This window comes from Erythrolamprus reginae, chromosome Z, assembly GCF_031021105.1.
Source record: "Erythrolamprus reginae isolate rEryReg1 chromosome Z, rEryReg1.hap1, whole genome shotgun sequence".
NCBI classification, from domain to species: Eukaryota; Metazoa; Chordata; class Lepidosauria; order Squamata; family Dipsadidae; genus Erythrolamprus; species Erythrolamprus reginae.
Window position 1 is genome coordinate 73586518 of NC_091963.1, and position 23460 is coordinate 73609977.

Here is a 23460-nt window from a genome sequence, read left to right on the forward strand (position 1 = left end):
TTTAGTACTAAATCAGGTGGTGTGCATCTTATTTTGGGAGGCTCAAAACTGGGATAGAACAATGACTTTTTATTTTTTCATGAATGACTTATTTTCATGTTTTATGACTTGGAGATCTCTGTACGACTTCCTATCAGACAAATCAACTTTTGACTTTGTAATTTGAGGATTACATTGAACTTGACTATAGAAATATTGTTTTGTTAGATATAAATTTATTTACATTTGACAATTTATTATCTGTGAGAATAAAATTGAGAAGAATAATTTAGGAATAATGGATTTTTGAAATGTTGACTTTAAAGATTAGCATTATTTAAATATATATAGAAATGTTATAGATATTATTTGGGGAATAAAAGAAAATAAAAAGTTATAAATTTAATTTTTGTCACATTAACTTTGTTTTTTATTTCCTTTTCATTCAATACAAAATTTGTATTTAATATTTGAGTCTCAAATTTAATAAAAATATAAAAATATGACTGATACGATTAAAACATAATATTTGGAATTATACAAGTTACTGTATAGTTTTTTATTATGTGAATCCATAGGCTGGCAATAGTTTTATGTTTTTGATTTGCTGGAGAATGGTGTTAACGCAAAAAACCAGATAAGTTTTGTTTTTAAACATTGTGCAACATTCTAAATTAATGTAATCAGAAGAAAGCATTAATATATTATATGATAAAAATGGATGGGTAGGAATGAGATGAGAAAGTATAGAAAAATCTATTTGATCATTTGTAAACTCAAAAATGAATGGAGATTACTGAATATTTGTCTAGAGAAAGATCTGTTTCAGTTACATGGTTTAAACATACCATATTTTTCAGACTATAAGATGCACCAGTATATAAGACACACCAAGATTTCAAAGAGGTAAGTAAGAAAAAAAGTTTTTGTTTTGGGTTTATTTGGGAGGCCTGTTTGGGGGGTAAGGTTAAAAAGGCCCCCATTTTTGCAAAACACAGCCCATTTTTTAATAAAAATGGGATGGGTGGAGGGTCTGGGAAGCCTGCAGTGAGGTCCTGGGGGCTGGGGGAAGGCAAAAAAGCCTTATCACAATGCTGCACCACTCACCTCTGTGAAGAAACCTGCTATTCCAGCCTGACATGAACCATGCTCTTCACCATATTTTTTCTTATATTCTAAGGTAGAAAAAAGAAATAAAGAGATGAGACAAAATAAATAGAATCCTGTCAGTCTCCACCAGAAATGTATAATTCCTAACTCAATGGTCTTTTACCCCTCTCTTTATTTTATAAGTGCTGTCAACAAATTGAGATAGTGAGATGCACTACAGAGTAAATTCTGGGACATTAGCAAACCTCAAACTTCTTTGGTTATGTCAAACCAAAAACTCCATTCACAGAAGAAAAACATGTTTTGGAATTTTTATGATAGGAGGAAGTAATTTTTTAAAAGTCTAAAAATGCAGAACTACAACTGGTGGGTACCATGATGATTTGTTTACTGAAAATTACAAGGCTAATTGGAAGTTAAAGAGAATAGTCCACAATCGGTTATTAATGAGAGTTAAAGCTAAAATACACACAACTTTATTGTCCATAATTAAAACTATGCTCTTCCTGCTTCCTTTAGTTCCTAAACTCTCCCTCCGCTGCAATGTTTTACACTGAATGGTTTTAGGATAAAATTCATTTGTGGACTTATCTTTGATCCTACAATGCTATGAATATCGACTGTGTTGGGAATGACCAAAATTATTGCTACTATTATTACATATTACATTATAATATGAATACTTTTAATAATATAAAACAATAATTCAGTGAACAAAGAAAAATACAAGGAAGTCTTGGGATTTATCATGCCTGGGGAGAAAAGAAACTTCAACCAATTCTTCCAGAGTCAAATTGTGTACAACACTTTCACCAAGGAACATCACTCAGGTTAATTATAATACATTCCTTACATGGAACTAGACTCAGATGCAATAGGTTTATGGCTGGATTGACCGATTATCCAAAGTAATCTATGTTTGCTTACTTTGGCCTAGTAAGAGCCATGCAATTATACTGGCTAGTCAACCATGGTTAAAGAGTTGATTGTAGCCTTTGGAGCTTACTGAGCAAATCACAGACAAGAAACCTTGGCTGACAATTTTTTTTAACTAGGACAACTTGCCATTTGTACCTTATAGCACTATTCAGCCATCGCTGAGATAATGCTAAGCTAGTTCTCATAACTGTTGTTTCAGCACAACACCAACTGTGAGTGACCAGAGAGGTAGGAGGAGAACTATGAGTGACCAGAGAGATAGGAGAAGAACCGTAAAACAGTGCCTCCCACTGTTAGTTAGTTAGGTAGAGTGCCACCACCTTCTCAACAACCTTACCCAGAAACCTTATGCAAAAAAGCGCCAGAAATTGGCAAAATCTCACATGTGCGAGCATTTTCGTGCATTATTTGACTTCCTACACATGGGCAGAAGCCAAATCTCCCACAAGCATGCATGTGCACGCATCCGGGACACTGAACTGCCCGCGCAGCTTCATTTTTGCTAACGGATGCTGTATAGGGCCATACTGGCTGCAACCCAATACTAGTTGTGGCCCTATCTGTACCAGGAGGCTCTGTTCCCAGTCATTCATCTCCTTATCACCTCACAGCTTGATTATTGCAATGTGCTCTGAATGGGACTACCCTTGAAAAGTGTTCGGAGACTTCAGGTAATCTAGAACGTGGCTGTGGGAGCTGTTGTGATGACTTTATGATAATTTAATAGGTGGATAAAAGTTAATAATAGTACATTGTTAATTGGTTAAGTATCAATTGAGTGGGTTTATTTGAGAATATAGAGAAGTCAATATGAATTTACATTAATAATTGGATTGAATGTTAGAAGGACTTGGAATAAAATTTGACTGTGAGAATTAGTGATTAGATATTAATTAAGAGCTAAATAGATAAGAAATTTAAGATTTAAAAGCTTGGACAGTTGTTCCTGTTTTTGTTTTGTTGACTTTTTTGGTTTTAATAGTAGATATGTGGTTTTGTTTTTTTATTTATTAATTAGGAGAAGGTGATATAAGGGTTTTTATTTTTAAAGACAAATGTATAAAAAGTGTTGTGGTTAGCTCTGGCCCAGCTCCTGCCCCAAGGACTGTGGATGTGGGGGAGACATCCACATGCCGCAGGTCTGTTTTGCTCCCGGTGGAATCTGCTGATGAAGGCTCCTCTGACCAAGAAGACAGGAGTGACAGGGAGGAGCAGAGTGTGGCAGACAGCTCAGAAGGAGATCAATTATCTAGTTCCTCCTTGGATTCGGAACAAGAGTTAATGATACAGCCACGCATGCGGAGAGCGATGCATAGGCAGCAACAACTGAGAGATTATTATCAAAGAAAATGAGGCCATCTGTGGTTGGGTGGGGCTGTGGTAATTAGTGAGGCAGCTATAAAGAGCAGCCTGTGGGTTTGGCCATTGTGGAGGTTTATCTGATCATTGTGTTTCGTGCCTGCCTTGCTGACTTCGACCTTTGCGGGCTGCTTTTTCTCTGCTTTGAAACTGAACCAGAGCCAAGTATATTTGACTTTGTGCAAGAAGAAGGACTGTGAATTGCCTCACAGCTGCAAGCTAAGTATCTCAGAACTGATAAGGGACTTGTACAAATTACAAGTTTGTTTGGAGACAAGTGCTCTTTGCTATAGAAAAAGAGTGCTTAATTTATTTGCATTTTCAGTATAAAGAACATTGCTTAGAACTTTCAAACGTGTGTGTGTGTGTGAAATTTCTATCTGAATTTTCGCGAGGATTCTGCCAGAGAGCTCGACGGAACAAAAATGGGGAGTAGGCATGACATTCTAATTAGAGTTTTTAAGATTATAATGATATAAACATATCTATATGACAAAATTAGAGTTGAGGTTTGGGAATTGTATGTGTACTGAAAGTAGTTTGGAATTTGAAATATTTTGGGAGGATTATATGACTGACTAGTGAGATATTTAGTTGCAGATATTAGTGATATGACTAGTTGCAGATATGACTAGTTGCAGATATGACTAGTTGCAGAACTGACTAGTTGCAGATATTAGCGAGGTCCCTCAGTCAGAGGATGAGGGGATGTTACAAGGGGAAGTTATTGTAAGTGAGGTTCATACTGTTACCAAACCATCGGGTGCAGTTAGTAGAAATAAAAAGAGGACACATTTTCTTGTGGGTGACTCAACTGTTAGAGGTGTATTTATTTATTTATTTATTTATTTATTTATTTATTAATTATTTATTATTATTATTATTATTATTATTATTATTATTATTTAGTTTTATATGTCGCTCTTCTCCAAAGACTCAGGGCAACTGATTTGGGACAGAGTAAGGATGTGGTGAAGCTGATGAGGTGTCTCCCAGGGGCCACTGCCAGCAGGGACAGGAGGCAGATTACAAATATTGTCAAGGCAGTGAGTAAAGGTAATAACGTTGATGTGGTGGTGCATCTTGGCACAAATGATTTGTCCCAGAGAAATGTTAATGTAGTAAAAAGAGATTTCCAATGTCTTAGCATGGAGCTGGGTAGGATAACTAATTCAGTTACTTTCTCGATATGTTACCGGTTTTTGGTCAGGAGGATAAAATAACTTGTATCGCAGAGTTTAATGTGGGGTTAAGGGACTGGTGTAAAGCTGAAGGCTTTGGCTATGTAAGTCATGATGTCAGTAGGTGGTCTTATAGGGAGTTGTTTAAAAGGGATGGTTTGCATCCATCATACAGAAGTACCCAGGTGCTCGGTGAGGAGTTCAGAACTTTTTTGGACAGGCATTTAAACTAGGTAAAGGGGACAGAGATGTAACTGAAGTGGATGATTTCTGTCCCTGACCAATGAGGATAAATCAATTTGTTGAAATTTATGAAAAGGGAGCTGTAAATAAAATAAATGTAGTTGATGATAAGAGGCAAACAAATAATGATAATAATGTAATGTGCATGACTGCTCGAAGCTTGAGCAACAAGTTCTGTGAGTTAATGGCCATAATACCTAGAGATAATTTGGATCTGGTTGCCATAACTGAAACATGGTTTAAAGACTCCAATGAATGGGAAATATCCATACCAGGATATACATTATATAGGAAGGATAGAGTAAAGAGAAGGGGAAGTGGAGCCATTTATGTTAAGGAAAGTCTAAAAGCAACACTAATTCAAAATACATGTAAAAAACTTGAGACAACAAGATGGTGGATGAAATTACCCAAATGGCAGTAAAGGGAGATATTGTGGTTATGGGTGATTTCAACATGCCTGACGTTGACTGGAATATCCCCAATGCCCTTACATGCAAAAGTAAGAATATAGTAGAGGCCCTTACAGGAGCAGCTCTGGCACAGCTGGTTAAGACACCGACTAGAGGGGAGAATATTCTAGATTTAGTTTTTAAGAATGGGAATTGGGTTTCAGAGGTTAAGGTGGGAGAAAATTTAGTTTGCACTGGCCACCTATGTTTGTGGTTTGATGTAAAAATTAATTTTGAGTAATCCTACACTGCAACCAAAGTATTGGATTTCAGAAAAACAAATTTTAATGAAATGGGGGAATATTTAAATAATGAATTAAAGGGGAGGGATAAAATGGCAGGAGCAAGCGCCCAGTGGACTGTATTTAAAAAAAGGCCATCTTAAAAGCCACTGGACTGTATGTAAAGCAAATAACTAAAGATAAAAGGAAGAAGAAACTGCTATGGTTTAGCAATGATGTAAGGGCTATAGTCAATGAAAAAAAGTCTGCCTATATGAGGTATAGAGTCTGGAAATATTTATATGCATTAAACTCTGTGATACAAGTTGTTTTTTCCTCCTGGCCACAAACCCATAACACCTCTGAGATAGTCACTGAATCAGTTATTCTACCCAGCTTCACACTAAGACATTGGAAATCTCTTTTTACTACATTAACATTTCTCTGGGACTATCTAGATTTTCTTGTTTTTCTTCGGTTAATTGTGGTAATTCTAGGGATTCTAATTAAAAGTCTCATCTTCATTGGTATCCTCTTTTTTATATAATTCTTTATAAAATTCTTGTACTATTTTTGCCTTCTCCTCTATATTATGTTTAACCATTCCATTTTCATCTACTAACTCTTTAATTATTTTTGATTGTCTATATTTCCTTAACTTATATGCTAGCCATCTTCCTGGTTTATTCGCATGTTCAAAGTAATGTTGTTTGGCCTTTTTAATCTTTTCTGCTAACTGTTTTTGTTCTATAAGTTTAATTTTATGCCTTTGCAATTCTATCTTTCCCTTATTTTTTTTATTTTTACCATTTTGTTGCGAGAGCAGTTCTAATTGTTTTAACTTTGTCATTAATTGTGGAGGCAGCCTCAGAGGCTGCAACAATTCAGCGCCGAGAAAGACCGGCTCTTGGTCCCTTGAACCCGCCGCCTCCGTTCGGGCAAAGGGATCTCCGCAGTGGGCGGCGGCGGCGGCAGCTTCAAGGGACCAACAGCCGGTCCTCGTTGAGCTGAGCTTCCTTTGGCTTCCTTCGAGGCGGCAAGTGAGCTTTGCAGTTTTGCCTCGAAGGAAGCCAAAGGAAGCTCAGCTTGGGGGCGGGCCTGAAGCAGCAGCCGCCTACTCCACCCCGCGCTTCGGTCGCACTGGGCAGCTCTGGCAGGTGCGGGGCAGCAGGGCAAGCCGCGAAGGTGATGCAGCCAAACGTGAGTCGAGTGGGAGGGCATTGAGCAGTAGCCGTGGGGCAGCAGTGGGGCGGTTAGCTGCAAGGCACCGGCGGCAGCAGTAGTGGCGGCGGCAGCGGCAGCTTAATGTGTTGCAGGACGCCGTACATTGCTGGTGCTGCGCTGGGCATGGGGCTGGCACCTCCGTTCCGGCCCAACCAGCGGGCCAGTGCCAGCCCCATGCCCAGCGCAGCTCCAGCAATGTACTGCGACCCAACGTCGGTGCCACCGTCTTGGAGCTTCTACTTGCAGCCGACTGCCCCGCGGCATGTTGCATGGAACAAAAAAAAGAAGAGAGGAATGATGAGAGAAGAAAAGGAGAGAGAGAGAGAGAAAGCAAGAGAGAGAGGGAGAGAAAACAGAAGTGAGAGGGGGAGGGAATGTGAGAGAGAAAAAGAGAAAAATGAGAAAATGATGGAGGGAAAGAACGAGGGAGAGGGAAACAAAACAAATGAGAAAGAAGGAAAAAAGGGAGAGGGAAGAGAGAAGTGGAAAGGAGGGGAGGAGGGAGGGAGGGAAAGAAGGAGAAATTGAGGGAAAAGGAAGGAAGGAAAGGAAGAAAAATGGAGGGAACAAGGAAGGAAGGAAGAATGAAATGAATGGAGGGGCGGAGGAAGGAAGGACTTTTGGGGGGGGGGATTTTTAAAAATTTTTCTCTCAACATACATTCAAACAATACAATGTACCATCTAATTTTCCCTGAATAAAATGCGATATTTTGTCAGTAACTAATATCAATCATCAAAAAAGTTGCAAAAGGTTTTTTTTTCTAATGTTGTCATCCAGGTACATACTTTTCTTTTAATTAAATTCCCTCCTTAATGTTCCTTCAAAAAGTACAACACCAATTATATTTCTAACTTATTAACCATTATGCCAAAGTGCTTCCTTCTTTCTTTATATATTTTTCTATAAACCTTTTTTTACATTTTTCTATAAACCAAGAGAACCTTGCATAGCCAATCAGATGTTAACAAAAGAAAATTAAAAACAAAGCATAAACATATAAATTTCAGACTTGTTCCCCCTCTCTAAATAGTACATTCCCATTTTGTTTTTTACGTTAAAATAAGGTATGTGCAGTGTGCATAGGGATTTGTTCATAGTTTTTTTTTATAGTCCGGCCCTCCAACAGTCCGAGGGACAGTGATCTGGCCCCCTGTGTAAAAAGTTTGGGGACCCCTGATTTGGAGCATAAATAGAGATAATGACAATCGGTTTCGGCTCTATATTTATCTGAACAATTAATATTCTACCTTCTTTATCAGCATATAATTGTTTGGAGTTTATGGAGTTTTCAATATACGTAGCTATCCCTCTTTTTCTTTGGTCTGCCAACGCGGCGTACATATTTCCAATTTTTGGATTCAATAATAATTTCTGATTTGTGTTTTTAATATGAACCTCTTGTAATATTACTATCTGTGCTTCTTGTTTTTTAAGTTTAGCAAATATTTGTTTTCTTTTTCTCGGTTCATTCAGTCCATTAACATTGACAGAATTTTTTTTAAAGTCTTTCGACATAATTATTTATAGTATTGCTTGAGGTCTTTCGATTCGTGCTGAGGTTGTTTTCTTCTCGCCCCTGTTTCCTCTTCCCTCCCCTGGGCAGTGTCACCTGTCTCGTCCTCCTTTCTTTTTGGCAGTTCTTTCATTAGTTGTTCAAACTTGCGTAATCCACTGGTTTCATAGTATTCTCGTGCCTGTTCAATATTATCAATCTTAAACCTTTGTGAATTCCAGTATAGTGAAAGTCCTTCTGGAATAAGCCAGCGGAAGGTTATATTTTCCTTAATCAAAATTTTGGTCAAAAAATAATAATCCCTTCTGCTTTCTCTTACTCTTCTTGGAACTTGTTTCAATATTGTAATCTCTCTTCCTTTATCTTGTAGTTTTTGGCTTCTTGTCCATTTCAAAATATTATCTCTTGTAGTTCTCCTGACAAATTTAATATGGACTTCTCTTGGCAAATTATGTCTGCGAACATAGCTGGTTTGGATGTGAAAGACTTCATCAATTTCTTTTGTCAGTTCCGCTGGATCCACTTGAAGAATTCCTCCAATTATTTCTGCCATTTTTGTTTGTAAATCTTCATCTTTTTCTTCTATTATATTCTGGAATCTCAAGCCATAGGATGCACGTTGAACTTCAAGATGTGTAATTGATTTGTCATATCTTCTATTTCTAGAGTCAGCTTTATCTTCAAAATAGTCCATTCTTCGTTCGACTTTTTCAGTTTTTTCTTCTACTGCCTTTATTCTTTGTTCATTCTCTTTCAAAGTCTCTTGTATTTCTTTCATCTTCTCCTTCATCTCTCCCGTATCAGCTCTTAATTCCACCATTTCAGCCTTTAAACCTTTACGTTGTTGGGTTGCATCATCTTGAGATTTAAACATAAAGTCTTTCATTGCATTCAGTGTCTCTTGTATTGTTTGAAGAGTAGGTTGCGCCTGTGCTTTTTCTTTCTTTATCTTTCGCAGACATGGTTGCAGAAACACTTTGATGTACTGGAGATGGTTGAGGTGATACTTGAGGGAATGCAGTTAAAGTTTGTTTTTTAATAGTCTTTGTATATGTGGATGTACTAGACATCCTAGTTTATTCTTAAAAGATACTCCTGAATGGGCTCCTCTTGTCCTTCTAATGTTTTATTTTTGTTGGCTAAAATATGTTCTTTCATTTTCCTTTTTATTTTATTTATTTGTTTGTTTGTTTGTTTGTTTGTTTTTAGAAAGGGAGAAAACTCCAATAAACTTCAAACCACTCTTACTATATGTTGTGGTTCAGCCTGGGACCCCTCCGGGAATGGCTGATTTGCTGTCGGTGTCCAGCTCAGAGGCTGAGGACCAGGAGGGGCAGACTGACGAAGAAGCTGAATCCCAGGCTGAAGATGAAGGACAGCCAGAGTTCCACCAGGGGGAGCTCTCCCCAGCAAGCAGCCTGGATTCCCTGGGGGAGGATGCTAGTGACTTCATAGATATGCGACAGAGGAGAGCTAACGAGAGAAGAACGCAGTTGGCTAGGTATTACCAGCATTAGTGGTTGCAGCTGGGTTTGGGTGTGGTGCTCTTGGGAAAGGATAAAAGGTGGCCCCACCCTTCCTGGCTTGTGGAGTTTTATCTTGGAGAATCGTGAGACCTGTCTGTGAACTTTGGTGGCTACAATCCTGGTTTGTGCCTTGGACTCTTGAAACCTTGGGGGGGGGGGGTGCCAGCAAGAAGCTTTTGGAATTGACTGGACATCAGGACCCTGTTGTAAAGTATTGTAACCTGTCTGCTGTGAAGACAGGTCTTCCTTTATGCTTATTTTTTCCTGCTATAAATTACTTTTGGATTTTACCAGAGTGTCTGGCTGTTTTTTCAGTGGGTGTGGAGGTCTGGGAAAACCCAGACAGAACAGAATAAAACTCCACCAACCACCAGACACCTGGTGCTCATTTTGGAGGGGTGGTTTGGTTGTTTTGTTCCTTGCTCTTTGTTGCCTGTTTTTGCCTGTCACCATGGATGTTTCTGCAGCTGATATGCAGGCTGTATTTGCAGAATTGAGAGGGGACATTGCTAACTTGACTCAAACAGTTTTGTTATTACAACGTCAAGTGGAGGTTTTGTCCCAGGCGGCCCCACCCCAGGCGGCACCTGTGGTACCACCTCCAGCACCTTTGCCCAGAAGGAAATGCTTTGTGGCGATGCCGGAAAAGTTCTGGGGGGACCGGCGGCTGTTTTCTGCGTTCCAGAGCCAGGTGCAGCTTTTTATCAACGCGCAGATGATGCACTTTCCAGGGGATGACCACAAGGTGGCGTTTCTGTGCAGTTTATTGGCTGGCCCTGCAGCGTCGTGGGTGGCACCTTACCTGGCCCGGGATGATCCGCTACTCCAGGACTACAATGCTTTTTGTGACTTGCTGCGTCACCAATTTGCGGACCCGGTGCAGGAACAAACGGCCACGCGGGCGCTGAAGCAATTACGCCAGGGTTCGCGCCCCCTGGTGGACTATATGGCTGACTTTAGGTCTCTGGCCGGGCAAGTCCAGTGGAATGAGGCTGCCCTGATCGAGGCCTTCCAGGATGGACTATCCGACACGATGTTGGACGCATTAGTGCATGAGGTGCTGCCCGGCACGTTGGACGGTTTGGAGCGGCATTGCTTGGCAATAGAGGCCAGGCTGTTGGCCAGGGAAGTCCGTCGAGCGGGACGGTCCAACCCCCGTGCATCAGGCGTCCCGCCGACACCTGTTTCGCGGCGGGGGTTGTCAACCGTAAGCACCCCGGCTCCGGTCCCTGCGCCCCGACGTTTTTCACCAGCGCTGCCTCCACGCTTGATGGATCGTGTTGCTGCCGGGGAGCCGATGGACGTAAGTTACGCCCGACCCCGACAGACCCCGGAGGAACGAGGGCGTCGGCGGGCAGCTGGATTGTGCTTCTATTGTGGGGCCCCGGGACATTTTGCTGTGGTTTGTCCCCACAAGAGGCGGAGCACCGTGGCTGCCGTCGTTCCCGTACCCTACAGCCCTCCCGTGCTTCCCATGGCGTCCCCTGTGCAGTTACAGGAGACAACCCCTAGTGTCCCCGTTCCTGCCCTGAACTCTCCGATGGCGGGGCCTTCGTCTGGCTGTCCTCCGTCGCCAGAACGATCGGGAAACGAGGGGGGCCCGGCTTGGTGGCAACACTAGGTCGGGCGGGGATCCCACTTTCGTCTGACTCCACGACTCCCGAATTCGGACCGTCTCGACACCTGACACTTGCGGTGACCTTGCATATCGCGCAACGGACTCGGACTTACCCCGCGTTGGCCCTCGTGGATTCGGGGGCGACGACGAACTTCTTAGACGAAGCCTTTGCCCAACGTCATTCCTTGCCCCTTTGTCCTGTTACCCCGCCATTAACTGTGGAGACTATCGATGGGCGGGTTTTGTTGGCTGGTCCCATCCGTTTCCAGACCCTGCCGGTGCGGATGTGCATCGGAACTCATGAGGAGGCCCTACAGTTTTATGTTACCAAGGGGCTTCATTTTCCCCTCGTGTTGGGGTTGTCATGGCTGCGTGCACATGACCCACAGGTGGTGTGGTCTCAGAACTTGGTCACCTTCTCCAGTTTGCAGTGCGTGGACCATCACCGACATGTGTGCGCAGCCCAAGGCCCAGTAGTTCCCGCGATTCAATTACCCCGTTGCCTCGAGGAATTCGCCGATGTGTTCAACGAAAAGGAGGCGGATCGGCTACCACCACATCGGACGTATGACTGTGCCATTGACCTGCTCCCTGACGCCAAGCTCCCGGCTGGTCGTTTGTACTCCATGTCCGAGCCGGAGCTTGTGGCGCTCAAGGAGTTTGTGGAAAAGAATCTGGCCAAGGGATTTATTCGGCCATCCAAGTCCCCTTTGTCTGCCCCTGTTTTGTTCGTGAAAAAGAAAACAGGCGATCTGCGCCTCTGCTGTGACTATCGCCGCCTTAACGCCATCACAGTGCGGAATAGGTACCCCTTGCCCTTGATCCCTGAACTCATGGACCGGTTGCGGACGGCAACGGTATTCACCAAGATTGATTTGCGCAGTGCGTATAATTTGGTCCGGATGCGGGCCGGGGATGAGTGGAAGACAGCGTTTGGCACGCGTTACGGCCACTTTGAATATACAGTGATGCCATTTGGCCTCACCAACGCCCCGGCCGTGTTCCAACATCTGATGAACGACGTGTTCCGGGACATGTTGGACCATTTTGTGGTGATTTACCTTGATGACATTTTAGTGTATTCCCCGAACCATGCCTTGCATTTGACCCATTTGCGCCGGGTCCTGCTCCGCTTGCGGGAGCAGCAGTTGTATGCCAAGCTGGAGAAGTGCCAATTCTTCCAGACTACCGTCGAATTCCTGGGGCACATTTTATCTCCAGGTGGCATTTCCATGGACCCGAACAAAGTGGCCGCACTTCAGTCTTGGCAACCTCCACGACGGGTGAAAGACGTACAACGTCTTTTGGGGTTTGCAAACTACTATCGGGCTTTTGTTCCGGGGTATGCCACGTTAACCACGCCCTTGACTCGGTTATTACAAAAACAAGTCCCATTTGGTTGGGGGGAGGCGGAACAGCGGGCTTTTGATGCCCTGAAAGCGGCGTTCATGGCGGAACCGCTTCTGCGCCATCCTGATCCCGCTCAGCCATTTGTGTTAGAAACCGACGCTTCAGATGTAGCGGTTGGCGCAGTGCTTCTCCAAGCCCAGCGCCCCGGTGACATGTTGTTTCCGTGTGCCTACTTCTCCCGGAAGCTGTCTCCCTCGGAAAGGAACTATACTATTTGGGAGAAGGAACTTTTAGCGGTGAAGGCCGCCTTTGAGCATTGGCGGCATTACCTGGAGGGGGCCCGTCATCAAATCGAGGTACGGACGGATCACCGGAACCTGGAGTATTTGCAGACGGCCCGGAAATTAAACCAGAGACAGATCCGCTGGTCTTTCTTTTTCGCGCGGTTCAATTTCCGCATCAGGTACACTCCCAGTGCCCAGAACCCCCGAGCGGATGCCTTGTCGCGCAAGCCAGAATACACGCACCCGAAGGAGCTGGCTCCTCTGCAGACAGTGTTACCCCCTGCAGCGTTGGCTGCCACTCAGGACCCAGTGGACTTGCGTCACCGTTTACGGGAGGCGCAGCGTGGGGATGGGTTTGTAGCGCAGAGAGTGCGGGAGTTAACACCCAATTCCCCATGGACGTTTCAAGACGGGCTGCTTCAGTACCGGGGGCAGCTGTATGTTCCCGCCGGCCCAGTGAGAGGGTTGATTATGACCCAGTGTCATGACTGTCCAGTGGCGGGGCATTTTGGGCTGTTTAAAACATTGGAGCTAGTCTCTCGGACATTCTGGTGGCCACGCCTTCAAGATGATGTGCGTTCCTATGTGGCCACCTGTGTCCAGTGTCGTACGGCCAAGGGGGTGACTGGAGCCCCACCGGGATTACTGCGACCTTTGCCCACGCCTGAGAGACCCTGGGGTGCCGTGTCCATTGACTTTGTCACTCATTTGCCTTCCTCTGCTCGCTTCACGGTGGTCATGGTGGTGATGGACATGCTCACCAAGATGGTGCATTTTGTCCCTTGCACTAGGGTGCCCACTGCCCAACTCACGGCTCAAATGTTTATTAGTCACGTGTTTCGGTTACATGGGCTTCCGGATCGAGTGGTCTCTGATAGGGGCACACAGTTCACAGCCCGGTTTTGGCGGGAATTGATGTCGGCCCTGAATGTGTCCGTGTGCCTCGCCTCGACGCAGCACCCCCAGACCGATGGCGGTACAGAAAAAGTGATTGGGATATTGGAACAATACCTGCGGTGTGTCGTGGCGGATCGCCAGACGGATTGGTCCCGGTTTATCCCTGTCGCGGAGTTCGCGTTCAACAATTCCCGTCACTCATCGACCCGGCTCACGCCCTTTTTCGCAAACTATGGATTTCACCCTCGCTTCTTTCCCTTGACCCTCCTAGATTCCCCGGTGCCTGCTGCTGAGGACTTTCTCTCAGAGCTGCAGGCGGTTCACGAGATGGTGAAGAGATACCTGAATAAAGCCAAGGAGGACTACAAGAGGGTGGCTGATCGCTCCAGGCGGGATGTGCCCCCCTTGGTGGTGGGGGATCAGGTGTGGTTGTCCACAAAATATGTAGCCTCTGAACTACCCCGGCACAAACTAGATCCCCGGTTCCTGGGTCCTTTTCCCGTTGAGCGGGTGATTAATCCGGTGGCTTACCGGCTCACCCTGCCGGACAATTTGCGGGTTCACCCTGTGTTTCACCGTTCGCTGCTAGTCCCGGTCCCTCCCGATTGTCCGCTCCGTCCCAATGTTCCCGTGTTTCCTGCCCCGTGTGTTCGTGATCACCTCCCTGAAGCTATGGTACATGACATTGTGGATTCCCGTTGGGTGGATGGGTGTTTCCAGTACAAGGTGCAATGGGTAGAGGGGGATCCGGATGATTGCTCTTGGGTGGAAGCGGCGTTGTTGGACGCTCCCGATCTTCTTCGGGCCTTTCACGCCCAGTTCCCTCAGAAACCGCGTCCTCTCCGCTGGCAGGTGGGGAGGGGCCTTCCGCGGGGGGATGGTGTTGTGGTTCAGCCTGGGACCCCTCCGGGAATGGCTGATTTGCTGTCGGTGTCCAGCTCAGAGGCTGAGGACCAGGAGGGGCAGACTGACGAAGAAGCTGAATCCCAGGCTGAAGATGAAGGACAGCCAGAGTTCCACCAGGGGGAGCTCTCCCCAGCAAGCAGCCTGGATTCCCTGGGGGAGGATGCTAGTGACTTCATAGATATGCGACAGAGGAGAGCTAACGAGAGAAGAACGCAGTTGGCTAGGTATTACCAGCATTAGTGGTTGCAGCTGGGTTTGGGTGTGGTGCTCTTGGGAAAGGATAAAAGGTGGCCCCACCCTTTCTGGCTTGTGGAGTTTTATCTTGGAGAATCGTGAGACCTGTCTGTGAACTTTGGTGGCTACAATCCTGGTTTGTGCCTTGGACTCTTGAAACCTTGGGGGGGTGTGCCAGCAAGAAGCTTTTGGAATTGACTGGACATCAGGACCCTGTTGTAAAGTATTGTAACCTGTCTGCTGTGAAGACAGGTCTTCCTTTATGCTTATTTTTTCCTGCTATAAATTACTTTTGGATTTTACCAGAGTGTCTGGCTGTTTTTTCAGTGGGTGTGGAGGTCTGGGAAAACCCAGACAGAACACTATATAGCTTATTACTGTAATTTCTTAATAACACAAATTTATTACTATATCTAAGTTGTCAAAATTATAAAAAAGGCTAAATCTGGTAAAATATGTTTAATAATTACCCACAATACTTTTTATAATCTATCAATCCTAAAAAAAACATATAACAAAACTTTCAATCTATTTTAAAATAATAATATTAATTCATTAATTTCATAAGAGAAAAAGAAAATTATTTCTTAATATAAAATTTACAATATTAAAATCACCAAGTTTCAAGTAAAGGCAAGGAAAGAAAAAATAAATTATTTAATGGAGGCAGAAAAAAAGAAACAGGGGAGAAAGGAGGAGTGTTTTCTAAATCCAATGATTATTCTTTTATAAAAATATTCCTTTTTATTAACACTTTATAACCTAGTAAAATTTATTATTATTATTTTAAACTTCAGTAAGAAATAAAAAATAAAAAATAAACACACCAAGCCAGGGGAGGGAGTGGGAAACCAGGGGTAATTCAGCAATTCATTATGTCAGTTAATTCTTATTTTAAAATCCTATACAATTTTAATATTAATATTCCCTATATCTTAAAGAAGAAGAAAGAAAAGGAAAAAGAAAAAGAAAGAAATAGAAAGAGGAAAAAGGAAAGACCTCAAAGAAAAAAGAAACAAAGAATAAGAAAAATACTGTAAGCAAAATTAATATACTTATATTTTTTAGCCAGATATAAAATTCCTTGATAAATTAAAATTGATTGAAGTCCTCTTTAGTAGTTATCTTCTAAGCTCCGAGGTGCCAAATAGTTCCAAAGGTGAAATTAATCCAATTTTATATAGTTCAAAACAGCGTTAATTAATCCAATTCTGGTTCAATGCAAAGCAAAATTTCAAAGTCAAAGTCCAAAGTCCAAATCCAGTCCTTAAATCCAAGGTTTTAATAAAAATAATTCAGTCCAAATCCAAATATAAAAGTTAAAATATATCCTCAAGGCCAGTAAGGCAAAAACCGAAGAAATATTCCTCTTTTGCAGCTGGTTCCAACAACAACACCGAAGATCCAAAAAACAGCAATCAAATTGAAATCACACCAACCTTTTCTTTCTTCTTATTTTAAATCCTCGATATTATAGCATAATCCATTTAAGTTTAAGAGATTTAGTAGTTTAATTCCATTTTATTTTGAGTATCAGCAACAAGAAAAAATAATCCCTCCGCCGGTAGAAAGAAGTTCCGGGATTATCAATATAGTATAATTCTTCTTTAAGGCTAATAAAGTTTATATTTATTCATAACACATGATTTTCTCTTCCAAATTGTAGATATGGTATATATTAATCACAATCTCAAATCTAAAAATCTAAAAATTTTAATCCAGTCCAAATCAAACAAAGAGAGAAAAAGTAGATCCGGCCGTTTGTTCTTTTTCGGCCCCTGGATACGAATTTTCTCTAAAAACTTTCTTTTTTCACCTTATTTACTCAAGAATTCAATTTAATCAAGTCTTCCAAGTTTTTATTTAATGATGGAATTTTACCTTAAATCTTCTTTTCATTTCTGTACTCTTCTTCTGCTTTCACTGTGCTTTTCAAAATTCTTGTATTCTTGTTTTTCCTTCCTTCTTGCTTCCCACTGATCTGGACGGATCACAAATGGCCGAGCCCTCTGGGAATACGAGGGCCGGTTCTCATTCACCAGAGCTGCGGGTCGATCCCTTGCCTTCAGAGCTCAGGCACCAGCTCCTCGGCTTCAGGGAAGCCCCCTGTTCCAGGAACGGGCCATCCTGACCCGAACTGATCGCAAACGTGACCTCTGGAGAGGTTGAAGAAGTCTCAGGGACAGAGCCCTTCTCCTGGAGCCTCCGCTGTGATCCCGGACCAAACCGGAAGCCGATTCCACGTGTTCTATATGTTCCACAAACTACAAGCAACTTACTCAGCACATATCGCTTAAATGAAGATTTAGGTTCCAAAGTGACTTTTGAACTAAATGAAGGCTACATTGTCAAGAACGGGAAAGTCATTGCTACTGCTTTTCCAATTAGAGGTGTTTACTACTTAAAGCCAAATCCTCACGTAAAAGTTGATGTAAGTATAAAAGTTCCAAAGGCCAAAAGCATAGGTCCAGAGAGGAAACCTGTTGCCACTATAGAAACAAAGGCTCCTAAAGCCAATGAGGTTCAAGAGGTTCCGCATGATATTGCAAATGTTAAACCTGTATTAACAAACAAATCTTTTCATTCTAGGCATGTTCACCGTTATTTCCAATTCAGCTAAATTTGAGGAAGATACAAATTGGTCCAGAATACACAGTAATGATACTTCAGTTTATTTTCCTAAAGGTGATGTTCAAGGTACAGTGCAACCTGATCCACAGGCAACTGTTCCAGATGTTGTTTCTACAAAAGATGATACACAGTCTTCAACAGTCGCAGATGATGTTCCTAGCAATGCAATTGGAGACGGAGATGACCAAGATGAAGGATGGACCACAGTTCCAAGATGTTTGGAGGGAACCACAAAAGGGATTCCTCCAAAGAGATACCAACAACAAGTATTACACAAACCTTTTCCTTTTCTTTGTAACAATGTTACACTTCCTCCTGAGAACTTTTCTCAAATAAAACATTTACCTGAGTCTGAACAAGAAAAATGGTATGAGGCTATTGAAAATAAACTGGACAGTTTAAAGAAATTTAAAGTGTTTCAATATGTTGAGCCTCCAACAAAAAAGAAGATTACTGGTACACGATGGGTCTACAGAATTAAACAAAAACCAAATGATGATAAAATATACAAAGCAAGATTAGTAGCACAAGGCTACTCACAGGTGTATCCTGAAGATTACACAGATACATTCTCACCTACAGTTAAAAATGAAAGTGTCAAAATTGCCTTAACCATAGCTATTGCCTTGAATTTAAAAGTTTACTAATTTGATGATGAAACTGCTTATCTGAATGCTGATTTAAATGAAGAAATCTACGTGAAGAGTGCACCCGGGTTCCAGGAACGAGAAGGTGATGTCTGGTACCTGCAAAAGAGTCTATATGGATTGAAACAGTCAACCCTCATGTGGCACCGTTGTCTCATTGACAAGCTAAATTCAATGGGTTTTAAGTCCGACTCTGATGAATGCGTGTTTACAAAAGAGCAAGGTAATGTTTATGAAATTATACTTGTTTATGTTGATGACATTGTTTACATTGGTCCTAACAAACGTATGAGTGAAGTTTTTGCAAAAGGCTTAGAAAGACATTTCACATTGAAGAGCTTAGGGCACATGCATGATTATCTAGGAGTTCAGATTGAAAAAACTGAGAAGGGGTTTTGCCTTTCACAAGAAAACAAGATTGATCAACTTTTGCAAAATTGCAACATGACTGACGCACGTCCATGTCGCTCTCCAATGCAAACAGATTTTTATAGGTTGACACAACAAGATAGTCCTCAGTTTGAAGACCAAACACTTTATCGGTCAGTCATTGGGTCACTGTTATACATTAGCAGTTGGACAAAACCCGACATTTCACTTAGTATGAATCTTTTGTCAAGGTACGTTGGCAAAGCAACTACATTTCACTGGACATGCATAGAGACTGCTGAGATACATGAAGCACATGAAGAACATGAAGTTGTTCCTAGAGCCAAAACACGACAAGTTTCCTGAGTTAATTTTGTATGCAGATTCTGATTGGGCAGGTGATAAAGAAACATGAAAAAGTACTTCTAGTTATATGATGTTTTTGAATGGTTGTCCAATTTATTGGAAAGTTAGAAAGCAGAATTTTATTTCTTGTTCTTCCACTGAAGCTGAATATGCTTGTGTTTCTGATTGTTGTAATGTATTAACCTGTGTTTCTGCTCTCGTTGATAGTATTTGGCGTGATCCCATGAAACCAATTGTTATTATGGAGAACAATGTTTCAGTTACATTCATATCTCAAACTGAATATGTTGGATCGCGTTCACGGCACATCGACATAAGATATAAGAATGCAAGAGAATACGTAAAACAAGGATTCGTGAAATTGCTTTATGTGCCCACAACTGAATAGATTGCTGACGTGCTGAATAAACCACTGCCAGCTGATCAACACGAATACCTATCCAAGAAAATGTGCCTTATGTGAACCAATGTCCCTGATGACTGCCAAAGAAGGGGTGTCACGCTGAATACAGTGGTCCCTCGATTTTCGCGGGTTCGAACTTCACAAAATGGCTATACACGGTTTTTCAAAAATATTAATTAAAAAATACTTTGCTGTTTTTTCCCTATACCACGGTTTTTCCCGCCCAATGACGTCATACATCATCGCCAAACTTTCGTCTGCCTTTAATAAATATTTTTTTTAATAAACTTTAATAAATAAACATGGTAAGTAATAATCTAAATGGTTGCTAAGGGAATGAGAAATTGCAGCTTAGGGGTTTAAAGTGTTAAGGGAAGGCTTGTGATACTGTTCATAGCCAAAAATAGTGTATTTACTTCCACAGCTCTACTTCGCGGAAATTCGATTTTCGCGGGCGGTCTCGGAACGCATCCCCCGTGAAAATCGAGGGAACACTGTATTGACAGCCCCAGAGACATTCAGAGACATTCAGTAATTAAATAGTTAACTGTTTGTGTGTTTTATTAGATCCTCCTACTATGATGTAAAATCCTGCCACGTCATTATACCTCACATCCGTCTTTATCTCTGTCTCCATATTTGCTTTGTTCTTTCCTGTCTTAGTAGCCATCATGTGAAGATGTATTTTTCATTTGTCCCTCGTGACATATTTAATTTTCTACTTTTATAATAAAAAGAAATCTTGTTTTTGAAAACAAATGTCTGCACTCTCAATCCATCACCTCCAGGATGATTTAATGTTCAAACAGACATTAATTACTCCCGTCCTGACAGCTGGGACACTTCTAAAATAACTTTAAAAGGCAAGGCAAATGCCAAACCCCTTAGACAGACATGGAGGTCGAGCCATCAAGTCCAATTGCGACCACAGGGCCATCTGCAGTTGGCTCACAAGTACAAGCGGTGACGGTGCAACCCCCTGGGTCCAGGGGGAGGCATAGTACCGGGTCCTCAAGAAGCAATACTTCCTCAGATATCCTTTCCATGGAAAATCTGGCACTTGGACTGGGGGACTCAGACATGTAGGAGGGGCCCTTGGCAGATGAAGGACCCCAATCTCAGCCTCAGACCCTGAAACTGGTCAACCAGGCAGCCTCTGTGGATCAGTCTAAGTTTAATAGGTACTCAGAAGAGGTATCGAGGCTGCAGTCAGGGCCATGGAAGACCTGCCAAACCCCACTCCCCACAAGCCCAACGGTTATGATGGTGCTTCATCCTCGACCACCCACTTATCCATCCCTAGGTCGGGATCTGGAAAAGAGCCAATTGCAGAAAGACATCTCACAGGATGAACAATTAGTCTTGGAATTCTCGGATGATGAGACTCTGCCCCCTGAGCCACTAGCCACCTCAGGCCTCTTCCAACCAGTCCTGATCCGCACTCTCCTACACAAGGCAAGGGCCACCGCTAACTTAACAACCACCACAGTGGACTCTAAGGCCTCCTCTTCTCAGCCAGATCCCTTCTTTGAGAAAACAACAGCTCAGGTGGAGTTGATCTTAACACCACAACTGTTCCTTGATGCCATTGGCAGGCAATGGTTGAACCCGGCCGCAGGCCCCCCCGCCCTAGTACCCTAGATAAGAAATATTTCCCCCTCACACTACAATTAGCTAAATGGTTGCAAATGCCAAAGATCAAAGAGCTACTGAAACTGGATGTGTATTGGACAGACATCATCCTACAGTCACCTCAGTCTCCTTTGCCCGCAAGTCTTTGAAGTGGCTGTCCATTCTTCAGGAACATATCCCGTCATCGAATGTCAGGGTGCACCAGAACCTGAACAAGCTTCTAGCTGCAGCGAGATACACAGTGCCTGCCACATTGCAGGCAACATGCTTTGTGACACATTCAATGGGAAGGCATGATGGTTGCCAGACGTCTTAACTGGTTACACAACTTGTCCGGGGATGACCACATCAAATGGAAGCTGGCAGCGGCCCCTTTAGCAGGTAAATAGTTATTTGGGTCAGAATTAGACACCCTTGTAATCAAAACCAAGGACAAGAAGAAGATGCCGCCCACCACAACATGCAAAGCAGTGGTCAGACCCACTATCTTTCCTAGGAGGGGGTACAGAGCCCCGATAACCAGTACGGGTGTTTCCCCTCCCACTTCTCACCGCACTACAACAACAGGGTGAGAGGTGGAGGGGACAGGAACTTCCAGAGCAAGCGGCCCTTTCAGAGGGCCAGTGGGCACCTTTTCTGCCAGAGCCACTAAACCCGTTACGCTTCCCATCCAGGGTTGTCTGGCCCTTTTCGCCAGCTGGTAGGATGCTACAAACAGCAATTCCTAGATACCATATCCCAGGGCCTGGCAATTGAATTCTAGACTACACCCTCTGAGTTTTTCATAAGCTGCCCCAAACCACAAAGCCTTGGTCATAGGGCTCTTATGGAGGAAGCCATACAGCACCTGTTAGATATAGCAGCCATCCAGCTGGTGCCCGAAGAAGAGAGGGGACAGGGATTTTACTCCACTCTCTTCATAGTTCTGAAGCCATCTGGGGATGGGGGCTCATCTTGGACCTTAAACAGCTTAATGAATACATAGTGTACAGGACGTTCAAGATGCACACCCTTCACACCATTCTTGGGGAAATCAAGGGGAGTTTCTTACTTCTATTGATCTCTCTGAGACATATCTTCACATCCCCATAAGGGAATCCCATTGTCAGTACCACCGATTTGCATATGGGAAGAGACACTTTCAGTACAGAGCTCTTCCCTTCGGACTGTCATCAGTCTCCAAAGTACTCACTGTGCCAGCAGCACATCTCAAAACCATACCAGTCAGGGTTCAGTGCTGGATTACATCCTGGTCCAATCAGCCTCTAGGAGGAAGGCAGAGAGGGATGTTCTGATCATATGGGAGGTGTTAGAAGAGCACGGCTTCCTTATCAACCTGAAAAAGAGTCAGTTAGTCCCTGACACTTGTTTGACTCATCTGGAGGTGATCATAGACTCCTCGGATGTATGGTTTACCTGTCAGAGGAAAGAAGGGATAGCATCCGGGAGTTGATCAAAGTAGTGAGGGAGTCTCCCTTGGTACAACTCCATATGCTGTCTTCACTGTTAGGAAAAATAATCTCAACCATTCACATTGTTCCCTGTGCACATCTCCACTCAAGGGATCTCCAGTGGTTTCTTCTCCCCTTTCAGCAAGCAGTGTATGGAGCATCAACAGTCAGAGTATGGCTGTCCCAGAAAGCTCAGGCCTCACTAATGTGTTGGAGCTCTCAGGCAATTGAGAAAGGGACCTGCTTTGTAGAACCGGAAACGGTGACGATGACCACAGATGCTAGTACTCTGGGATAGAGTGCCCACTTGGGGAACAAGGTGCCCCAGGGCACTTGGTCCCTGGAGGAGGTGCTGCGCAGCATCAACTTTCTGGAACTGGGGGCCATTGCCTGGCCCTCGAGCATTTTGAGCAATTTCTGTGGAGTTGGCACATCCTTCTCCTAATGGACAACATAACAGCCAAGGCTCACATAAACAGACAGGGGGGAACGGAGTCAAAATATCTGATGACAGAGGTCTTGCCTCTGGGTCTATGGGCAGAAGCCCACCTCCTGTCAATCACAGCAGAGCATATCTCCAGAGTAGACAACGTCACAGCTGATTGGCTCAGCCGGCATGACATCGACCAGGTAGAATGGTCACTGTGTCCGGGGTGTTCAAACAGCTCACCTCATGATTTGGGCGGCCAGTAATAGACCTATTTGCCATTCCCCACAATGCACAGGTTCCCAGGTTCCTGACGAGATTCAAAAACCTTGGCACAAAAGGGATGAACACTCTCCGCTGCGCCTGGACAAAGGGTTTACGCATTCCCACCTCTTCATATTATTCCCAAAGTAGTGCAGGAATGGGTGGAAGTTATCCTGCTGATGCCACACTGTCCCAGAAGGGCGTGATTCATGGACCTGGTGACCTTTCCAT

At 43.3% G+C, this 23460-nt stretch overlaps 1 protein-coding gene across 1 annotated transcript in view; it reads right to left on the minus strand.

Annotated features, from left to right (window-relative positions):
• ITGA9 (integrin subunit alpha 9) overlaps positions 1-23460 on the minus strand; it is a 953395-nt gene that overhangs the window by 812812 nt on the left and 117123 nt on the right. Inside the window, exon 5 of the mRNA XM_070726333.1 lies at positions 1087-1154. Coding sequence (XP_070582434.1) covers positions 1087-1154 — 68 coding nt within the window. The remainder of the gene's footprint in view (positions 1-1086; positions 1155-23460) is intronic.